The sequence below is a fragment of the Dermacentor variabilis genome, chromosome 4, assembly GCF_050947875.1.
Source record: "Dermacentor variabilis isolate Ectoservices chromosome 4, ASM5094787v1, whole genome shotgun sequence".
NCBI classification, from domain to species: Eukaryota; Metazoa; Arthropoda; class Arachnida; order Ixodida; family Ixodidae; genus Dermacentor; species Dermacentor variabilis.
The window spans coordinates 84,173,910-84,184,782 of record NC_134571.1 but is presented as its reverse complement, the minus strand read 5'-3'; the positions used below and the strand labels follow the sequence as shown (position 1 = coordinate 84,184,782).

Below are 10,873 nucleotides of genomic sequence, written 5' to 3'. Positions count from 1 at the left end.
CCTAGACATAGAGTTACTGTATATGCTACCTGCGGTAGCACATACAGTCACAGAACACCTATACAAACTTAGAGAAGGGAAACTGTACCTTCCACAGTGCTACGGAAATAAGCGTAGCGGTGGCGTCGTGAACTAAAGTATGCGACCATAGGTGGCGCTGTACAACAGGAAACGGAAACGGGGTTTTGCACAGTATGGCCGCTTTACCAGGTGTTCTGTGGCTTTACTGGGTTTCTGGCTGCTGCGCCTCGATCGTGCTCCCGCCAGTTTACTTGCTGTGTGGCAAACGTAGCGCGTACATATATATGTAGGCGCTACGTTTGCCACACAGCAACCAAACTGGCGGGAGCACGATCGAGGCGCAGCAGAATACATGTAGCGCAGGCTCATATCGAGTTAAGGCACACTCTGAACTAACTTTTAAGGGCATCCCGAGCGGTTTTTCGTTTATTACGCCGCCGTTACCCCGAGTTGTACCGCCGCGCTACAGCTGTTGCATTTCGTGTAGGGCTAATGACAGAATGCGGTTTCCAGGTGGCACGATGGCCTCGACTGGAATAAACGCACACGACACCAAAGATTGAGTAAGCCTGAAAATATTTTATTTGCATTTTACAAGTACAAGAAAAAGCACACGTCTACGCATCCACACAAACGCGGTTACATAGTCAAGAACATAGTCAAGAAATGGCTCATTAATAAGGGTAGCACAAACGCACAAGAAAGAAGACCTAAGCTACAAAACGTACGGTCGGCTGCTAAGTATAATAATTTCCCTGTCACCGCGTGTCACTTTTATACAGCATCTTTACAGCACTACCAGGCCGGGTAGTTTGGCGGAAAGAACGCAACAGCTTAAAGCCGTCAGCTGCCTCTTCCTTACGGGTGTCATAATTATCCTAATCTCCGCATCAACGTCGTGCAAGTCCGCATACAGGCATCTGTATCTGAACCATATGTGCCAGCTTAATACATGTGTAGTGAAATTATGATAACCACTGCGTCTTATCAAACGTATTGGTTTTGCAAATGCGCATTACAGCTGACGGAACGACATACTGTAAGTGAAGCACAAGAGAACAAGGACAAAAGGATGATGCAACACTTGAAGAAGAAGTGAAGAATTAGTAGGCGTACAGCAAACAAGCGATGACGGAGAACGCACAATGATGCATCGGGTGTTCTGTGACATCGGTTTGCGTACTTACGGTGTTATGGAGATCAACGGCATAAAAACGTACCTTCAAGCGTATTCCGTCAACCTCCGCCGCATTCATTATGATAATCAACGCCTAAACAAAATGAGGCACTATGTTTTGCCAAGAGTAGACCTCTTTACAGCAAGTCTATGTAATGACTCGCAGACGAAACCAGCATGCTTTCGAAAATGTTTTACCGCCGTAGTATTCGAACGCCAACGGCCAGGAAACACATCGATACCAATAGGCTGTCGGCTGTCGGTGGTTAATCAAGTACAAAAACCTTGACGCTATGACTAAAAAGCAGCTTCAACAATCAAATTTTAAAAAAAATCAACTGCCTATTTGCCTGAGGTAAAAAAACATCCTTAGACACCTCGATTGTTTATGTCAATGGTTTGTGTAAAGTAAAAGATTCAGCATGTTCAGCGCCCCTAGCAGAAAAAGAACAAATTAAAGTATTTGACAATATTACAGTAGCTCCACTTGCGCGCTTACGCTGAAACACGCCTCGATTGATTTTTCGCCCTCTGTGGCCATTTGTTGAACTTGAGAGTGTGCGGGGCCTGATACAGTTCTCTACCTAGACAGGACCTGAAACGCCATCTATTTCGACTGATAATTATAAAAAAAATAAGGCGGCTCTGACGTAATTTTTCTGATTGCAGTACAGAAAAACGTGTCCTTCGAGATTAAATTCTGTAACTATGATGGAAGTATTGTCGGGAAGTGGGGGACGAGGAGGGCATGATTTTCGAACTCAACTCTGCCGATGATAGCGCCGCTTGACATCTGTATTTGAAAAGAGCTGAGATATAACATCTCGGAGACCGTGGCTGTGGCTGATTGCAGCAATTCGCAGCCGTGCGAGTGTGCAGGCAGCTGTGTGACCGAGGCACTGTTAGCATCTTTGGAGCGCGCGTTCGGTTGTCGCATTCGCTGCGAGGGCCAGAGAACTCTGAAGTTTGAGAGTCATGGCTGGGACAAGTGTAGACGTTATCAGGTGAGTACGCATCGAATTAGTGCCTTGGTACGCGATGTATTGTTTACTGCCATGTGCGCTTTTACACACCTTTTGTGTCACTTTGCAGCAAAGCTAACAGTGCATTCGTCGACGAAAACTACGCAGAAGCGCTGAACGTGAGTCGGCCTTTTTGTTTCATCACTTTGCTTGTCTGAGCTTTGTGTGCTTTACTAATAGAATTGTACTTACCGAAACGACAACGCTGGCTCGCCACGCGCTACCCTTAGTACCGACTTAAGACTCCTACGTCTGGCAGAACTTTTCAGGGCGTCAAGGGCTGCACTTGTGTGGAGTGCCCGTACTATGACTTATATGTAAGCGGAGACAGCTTGTGGGCGTGACATTGACACGTTACCAACGCGCGCTAGTTGGCCTGGGGTAAAAAAAAAAGCGCACTAAGGACCCTGTACCAAGTTGTTTGGACAGGCGTACTAACGTTTTCGAAACTTTGTCCTCTAACACTTAAACTGCAACTTTTCCCACGAAATGTATTGTTGCAAAACAGATAAGAAACTGGTTACGCTTAGTGCATTAGTTATTCCTAAGCAAAGGACCATGCACGCTTCCTTGCGTTCAGTAAGTCAAAGAAGCAAAATGAACTTGAGAAGTGTATGCAGTTGTGAATATTGTTTGCGTTCTTTCCGAAATTTTGGTTCAACGCGCGGGGTATGGAAGTGACATTTACAACTGATAAGCATTAGTCAGCCCTAACATGTTACAGCGCATTCGGTAAATTGCACCGATGCGCATCGTGGAGCCCTGGTGCGACCATGATTGGATGAAACGGCGCATTCAGGCGCCCCCGTGCGCAACGGTGCGATTTGCCGAATTCGCCATTACCTTTATATGGTCTTGCTGGCCACGTGACAGTACCACTTATTGCAGTGCCCAATGCATCCACTCGGCGAAGACTTCTTTGTTAGCTTCGCATACGACTTCAAAAATTCCCTAGGTATTACCTCGACGTTTTTTAAAACGTATTTCCAGCTTTACAACAAGGCAGTGGAAGAAGACCCCAGCAATGGTGAAGTCTATGTAAAACGGTCACATGCCCATTTTAAGCTTGGAAACTGGGAAGGTACGAAACTTAGACCCTTTCAAGCCCATATTCCTATGTATCACCTTGTCAACGTCAAATCTGAATAATTATCTAGGGGCAGCCACGGATGTGGACAAAGCTTTTGAACATGGGTGCAAGAAAAGTGCCAAGCTTCTCTTCAGGAAAGGGTAGGTTCTATCATTTGTTTGGTGTTAGTCTTGGCATTTATCTTTACTTGCTTGCTTTGCAGACAAGCATTGTTCCACTTAGACAAATATGACAAAGCAAAAGAAGTCCTGGAAGAAGGCTTGCTGCTTGATGGTAAGTTTTTTTTCTCGTGTAACGAAAATTGCAGGAATTATATTATCAGTGTTTATTTGCCAGTGTGACTCATTCAGCGGTTAGTTTAATATTTTTATCCTCGCTAGTTAAAGGACCCCGAGAAGGTTTTGACAATTTGGTACAAACACACTCGGTCATTAGTGCAGGTCCTTCTGGCCATGAAATGACACATTTAAGCACTCTGCATAAAGAGTGCAATTTATTAGGTTATAAAAATGTAGATCATTGCGGATCGCAGCGGCACCGCTCCAGTTTTCAGCTGCCCCGCCCCCTGCTATGCAGTGAGGGTGTGTGACGTCAGGCGAGCTATCAAGTGCAGGTCTTTGTGGTCATTGACACATTTAACCACTCCTCGTAAGGCATGCAATTTATTACAAGGTCTTAAAATTTCCATCATTACAGATCACAGCGGCGCCACTCCCTAGTTTTCAGCTGCCCCGCCCCCCTGCTAATTAATGAGGGTGGGTGACGTCAGTTGGGCGAGCTATCCAATCGGCTAACCGTGTTGGGTCATCGGGAATGCTTGAAACATGCTGATGCATTAAGCTTATCTTTAATAGCATATGTATGTATGGTAATTTGTATACCCTTGAAAATACGTACACAAAGGTAATAAATGTATACATTTCTTCAAACTAATGGCCCACTTGCACCAGAGAATGCAGATTGTCTGCTGCAGCTCTGCTAATGAGTCAGCAGGTAGGATGCCAAGGGGCTCCCATAAAAATAAGAGCAGCAATGTCTTCCTTGGCAGCAGGAACAACAATGGTACCAGAACTGTATTAGGCTTGTCTTGCACTGCAGTTGCTTGCAGGGAGTAAGCTGCAGCAGCTACATGCTACAGAAGACTCGATCAGTGCATATCAATGGCAACTCCAACTTTCTGCGTCAACGCAGTAGTCATCCCCGCAGTTTTAAGAAAGGTGCTTTCGGCAATAACCACAGGTTCTGCATTTGTCAGTGAGCCACGTTTTCTGTATATGCCCAAAATTATAGCAGAAAAATATCCTCACAAGCAGAGATTTGGAAAAAAAATTGTCACAAAGCAAAATGAATGCTTTAAATGTAACGTCTGCCAGAAAGCCACAATCTTGAGTTACTTCGGTGTAGTGATATCATCTCCACCTTCCACTCAGAAAGTGTGGGTTCGATTTCTGCTGGATGTACTTTTCTTTTTTCTCTATTTCCATTCTTATTTATCGTTTTAGAGTAGCAAGGAAGCTGTAAAGGCCATGTGTCGCAATAAATCCGGCGCCTGCGTCTAATGCTGACAATCTTGTGAGCAAAAAATAATTCCGACCAACCACACAGGCTCCCCTCCCCGTATAACGCGAAGGTGTTACTGAACTAATTGAATTTCTCAAAGTAAAATGCGTCAGAAAAATAGCAACATACAACTTGCAACACACAGACGTAATAGCCTTGAATTGTAACATGAATATATGACAAAAGATAATTCTGTTACACTGAAGCTCAAGTGCAAACCACTTTTCCAGTGTTTCTACCATTCATACAGCAGGGTGCCTTGTTGTAACACCATCCAGATGGCACTCGCCTCCCTGCATCCGCGGCCGTGCAAGAGGCCGCGTTTCTACCAGAAAGCTCTCCTCTGTGCATTGTGTTTACCGCTAGCGTTCCCCAGTAAACATTTCTTAAGTGAGCGGCACTTGCCGGGAAGCGTGAGCAGCAGTCGGGGATCTTTAAATGCTATCGCATTCCATTCTTAAAAACAAAGCTTAGGTGTCCTCCAATTTTTGTCTTGCTTTATGTAGCATTCGAAAATAACTATAGAACATTGTGCATAGTGCCATTGCGGCTGCATCTGCTGTGTGCAGTTTAACTTTGTTTTGCTCTATGCAGCCCAAGCTTAACAGTAAAAGCTGTAGGAAAGCGACTCAAGGATACTCGGTTCAAATCAACCAGAAGTAGGCAACTCTTTCGTCGCCGCTTGGAGGCCATATATACCGATGGCCATTAAGGTGCAAAGGTTGAAGGGGCGCACCCTGGCTTGAGGGGAGGGTAATGTTTAACCACTGGAATCTGCGTTATTATAGCGTGCTGACATGAAATATTTGAGAAAGCTTTCTTTGAAAGATGCCCTGTGTCTTCGTGTACAAAATGTTTCAGGGACCCCTTAAAGGGGAAAATATGTTGACCGCCAACCAACCTACCGCTCGCCATTCGTGAAACCAGACCTACATGGCAGATAAGCATTAAGGTTTGGCCTTGTTAAAGGGCGTTTCTTGATCAAGAAACGCCAATGTATGAAAGCATCTAACCCTACAGCTAGAATAGAACTGGCAGAACTTTCGAAGTTAATCAACAAGCATAAGACAGCTGACATAAGGAAGTATAATATGGATAGAATTGAACATGCTCTCAGGAACGGAGGAAGCCTAAAAACAGTGAAGAAAAAACTAGGAATTGGCAAGAATCAGATGTATGGGTTAAGAGACAAAGCCGGCAATATCATTACTAATATGGATGAGATAGTTCAAGTGGCTGAGGAGTTCTATGGAGATCTATACAGTACCAGTGGCACCCACGACGATAATGGAAGAGAGAATAGCCTAGAGGAATTCGAAATCCCAAAGGTAACACCGGAAGAAGTAAAGAAAGCCTTGGGAGCAATGCAAAGGGGGAAGGCAGCTGGGGAGGATCAGGTAACAGCAAATTTGTTAAAGGATGGTGGACAGATTGTTCTAGAGAAACTGGCACCCTGTATACGCAATGCCTCGTGACCTCGAGCGTACCGGAATCTTGGAAGAACGCTAACATAATCCTAATCCATAAGAAAGGGGACGCCAAAGACTTGAAAAATTATAGACCGATCAGCTTAATGTCCGTTGCCTACAAACTATTTACTAAGGTAATCGCAAATAGAATCAGGAACACCTTAGACTTCTGTCAAGCAAAGGACCAGGCAGGATTCCATAAAGGCTACTCAACAATAGATCATATTCACACTATCAATCAGGTGATAGAGAAATGTGCGGAGTATAACCAACCCTTATATATATAGCTTTCATTGATTACGAGAAAGCGTTTGATTCTGTCAAAACCTCAGCAGTCATGGAGGCATTACGGAATCAGGGTGTAGACGAGCCGTATGTAAAAATACTGAGATATCTATAGCGGCTCCACAGCCACCGTAGTCCTCCATAAAGCAACAAAATCCCAATAAAGAAAGGTGTCAGGCAGGGAGATACGATATCTCCAATGCTATTCACAGCATGTTTACAGGAGGTATTCAGAGACCTGGATTGGGAAGAATTGGGGATAAAAGTTAATGGAGAATACCTTAGTAACTTGCGATTCGCTGATATTGCCTTGCTTAGTAACTCAGGGCAATGTAACTCGGAGGCAAAGCAGAAGAGTGGGTCTAAAAATTAATCTGCAGAAAACTAAAGTAATGCTTAATAGTCTCGGAAGAGAACAACAATTTACGATAGGCAGCGAGGCACTGGAAGTCGTAAGGGAATACATCTACTTAGGGCAGGTAGTGACGGCGGATCCGGATTATGAGACGGAAATAATCAGAAGAATAAGAATGGGCTGGGGTGCATTTGGCAGGCATTCTCAGATCATGAACAGCAGGTTGCCATTATCCCTCAAGAGAAAAGTGTATAATAGCTGTGTCTTACCAGTACTCGCATACGGGGCAGAAACCTGGAGGCTTACGAAAAGGGTTCTACTCAAATTGAGGACGATGCAACAAGCTATGGAAAGGAAAATGATAGGTGTAACGTTAAGGGATAAGAAAAGAGCAGATTGGGTGAGGGAACAAACGCGAGTTAATGACATCTTAGTTGAAATCAAGAAAAAGAAATGGGCATGGGCAGGACATGTAAAGAGGGAAGATAACCGATGGTCATTAAGGGTTACGGACTGGATCCCAAGGGAAGGGAAGCGTAGCAGGAGGCGGCAGAAAGTTAGGTGGGATGAGATTAAGAAGTTTGCAGGCAAGGCATGGCCACAATTAGTACATGACCAGGGTTGAATTGAAGTATGGGAGAGGCCTTTGCCCTGCAGTGGGCGTAACCAGGCTGATGGTGATGATGATTGTTAAAGGGCCCCTTACCAGGCCACATACCAAATGTAGCATGATAGCGTCAATGAGCCTGTGTCGCAGAAAATCCGGCACTGGTGTCCCGCGTCCGGTGTCGGACATTGTTTCAGCAAAGATTTTCGAATCCCGCATACCCAGGCCTTCTGTGCGATGAAAGGAATTGACTGAATTAAATTTCTTAAGCCTTTCTTTTTTTCGATATGACCATCCCGCCATTTTCAATTCTAAGTTCACTAATTTTGAAATTTGGACATATTAATAAACTTGAGCCAGTGATGCATCCTTCAATAATCACCAGACTTCGCAGAGGTGAAAAAAATGTACAGCTTGCCAATATCTGAATCAGCCAGTGAGGAGCACTTCCTGTGTCCCTGTGGTAGCAGTCATGAGTCAGGACACAAGTTCTTTCATTGTTTACTTTTTCTGTTATTTCAGCACAACAGAGTACGGCACTGTAGTTATCTGAAGCTCGGATCTCTCCTTTTGATGGTTCCAAAATGGTGGCATTGCATCAACGCAAAATTGCACTTTTTGCTGTGATAGTACCTCTTGATGCCAGATTTTCCACCAAATTTTTGTCGACAGCTCAGTAGAAAAGTCAGAAAAGTGATGTGCAAGTTGTGAAAACTGAAATATTTGCCCCTGTGATAAATGAATGCTCAAGGTTTAAGAAAAATCTGAAATTTCGACTGGTCAGTCGGAGCCATGGATGTTAAACCGGAGTGCTGGGCGCAGTTGATCCACTACCACTCGCTGAGAATTCTGACAAAAGTAGAAGCCGCTCACTGGCTGCATGTCAGTTTTACCCCCGAGGATTGGTATTGATAACGAATTTTCGGAGCGGTATGATCGAACTCAATTAAATAGGCTTAGCTTAGTTGCATCGTGTAAACAGCTAGGCAAAGACAAATGCTGCCATCGTGACTGCAGCAGGTATGCTTTCAACTCGTATAGAAGCCTACTGTTAAGCTTTGCCATTGGCCGGAAACTTTGTAGTCGCATGTTCGCATATCTTATTGGCTTATAGGTGCTGATTCGGAGTTTGCTGTATGGATTGACAAGTGCAAGGAAGAGATCAAACTCCTTGAGAAAGCCAAGGAAACTGTTGTGGTTCCACCTGCACCTGCAAAGATTCGGTGAGTCGCTGTTCTCATTTGAGCATTACAAAATTTGCCCACAAGGCAAGGCAAAAAGACAATTTTCCTTACGTTTTTAAGGCCTTCAGTTGCTGCCACAGCAGAAGTAGCAGTTTCCATGTAAAAAAAGAGTATCTGAAGTAATACAACACAATGAAACCACATTAATTACTTGCTTTTCTCTATTGCACACCTAACCCGCGAGTTGTTTTAATATTTTCAGCTTGGTCAACAATGTCAGTGTACATATTGCATAAATGCACAACCTCATATTCAGTAGTGAAAGTGAACATGCGATAGCTCGTCTCGGGTTTCTTTACTATTGAGATGTGACAAATGCTGTGTCCTGTGTTTATGTTCAGATAGCAATTTGAAAATGTCTAGGTCACTGGAGGACCTCATCCCACTGTGCATGCAGACCTTGGTTCCACGTACCTATTGTAAGGAATCGGAGTGCAGGATGCTGGCCCCAGTCATTCCTGGGGTTTAGGAGACCAAATTTAGCAACCAATTTGGAGAGGCCTTCGTCCCGCAGTGGGCATAAAATTGGCTGATGACTTGTTTCTAAAGCTTTAAAAGTTCTAAATGGGCATTTAGATATTCGTGTAGATTCATGCAGAATTCATGTAGATATTCTTGCACAGCATTTGTTCAAAATGATGTGCGGCAGCCCACTGAATGTGTCATGACCTCGCGGTGTGTTCACCTTTGTTAGTTCCTTATTTATAAATTTAAAGACTTTGCTACCGTCACACAGGTACTAAAATATTGCATCTTGATGCTTTTTTTTACTTTTATCACATAGCTGCCAACTCGTTTAGGTGGTATGGTGGTGCAAGAATTCCACAAAGTACAACAAATTGTCAAATATTTATTTCCTCCTTTAATGCAACCTGCTCATGTGAGCCAAGGGCATCATGAGTGTGCAGGCTAGGAATTTTTCATTACAATCCAAAAACGAGTCTGTCATGCATTGGAATGGCTGTTGCTGAACAACCTGCATGCTCCTCATTGGCAATTTTCATTTGTCACTATGCACTTTCACGTCTCCGCATTGATCATGGGGCATGCTTAGCCCTCTGCTGTCGCTCTTATAACTCACAGTAACGTTCTCGCCTTCTCTCCGCTGTTTTGTTATCTAAAGCTTTCGGCAAGACAACCATAGCAGTGATGCAAGTGCTGTGCCAATTGCACTCAACTGCGCCATGAAAGAAATGTTATGTGCTAAATCGTCTTTTGCAGAAATTGTGCCATACCTGTACTGACACGCACTTGCCCCAAATAGTCAGGCAGACAAAAAAAAACAAATAAAAATCTGAAGCCATTCTACTCTGTGAAGGTGGATGACCAGCGAAGCTGTATGGATGGTATAATGTACAACACAGATGCATCAATATTTTGGTGTTTATTATTTCATGAGTTACTATAGCTTTGTGGTAGCTAATGGAGATGGCCAAGGGGTCGGTGATTATGTTGGACAGGTTCTTGGCGCAGGTAAAGTCCAAACACGAGTGCCTTATGTTTGCACAAAATTAGGGCAGCCAATAGCCATCTGGCCACATGTCCATGTTGAAGCCTCCACTGACAAGAGCTGCAGTTTGAGTCTTCAGTTGGATTGAGCAGCCATCCAAAGTGGTTGTTCATAAAGTCCTTTATGTCGTGCTTGGAAGAGCTAGGTTGAGCGTACACGGTTGCAAAAGCCATTTCGCCATCAGACTTCATAGCGCACACGTCGGCTCAAAATGCTGCGCTTTATAGTTAGGGGGTTGGATGAAATGTCGTACGGCACGATGACTGCAGCTACGTCGTTCCGTGCATATATAGCAACTCAATCGGCTCGCAAATCGACTCGGCGGATGCACGTGATGCCGCTGTAGCCGTCGACTTGGTAGATGATGATGGTTTCTCCTTGCCAATAAATGACTCGTACACTCTTAATTAACCCTTTGAGGTCCAAAACTTTTACCCCCTTTGTGGTCGTTCCGCTCCTAAACTATTTTGTCGGTTTTGGACACGAATGGAAACAGCTGTGAAAAAAAACTCACAGGATGCTTTTTGCAATTG

General features: G+C 44.2%; 1 protein-coding gene across 1 annotated transcript in view; it reads left to right on the top strand.

Moving 5' to 3' along the window:
* The first annotated feature begins 2,020 nt into the window (after positions 1 to 2,020).
* Sgt1 (suppressor of G2 allele of skp1) overlaps positions 2,021 to 10,873 on the top strand; it is a 29,928-nt gene continuing 21,075 nt past the window's right edge. The window contains exons 1-6 of the mRNA XM_075689624.1: positions 2,021 to 2,202; positions 2,291 to 2,339; positions 3,211 to 3,301; positions 3,378 to 3,450; positions 3,513 to 3,583; positions 8,701 to 8,809. Coding sequence (XP_075545739.1) covers positions 2,174 to 2,202; positions 2,291 to 2,339; positions 3,211 to 3,301; positions 3,378 to 3,450; positions 3,513 to 3,583; positions 8,701 to 8,809 — 422 coding nt within the window. The 5' untranslated portion in view covers positions 2,021 to 2,173. The remainder of the gene's footprint in view (positions 2,203 to 2,290; positions 2,340 to 3,210; positions 3,302 to 3,377; positions 3,451 to 3,512; positions 3,584 to 8,700; positions 8,810 to 10,873) is intronic.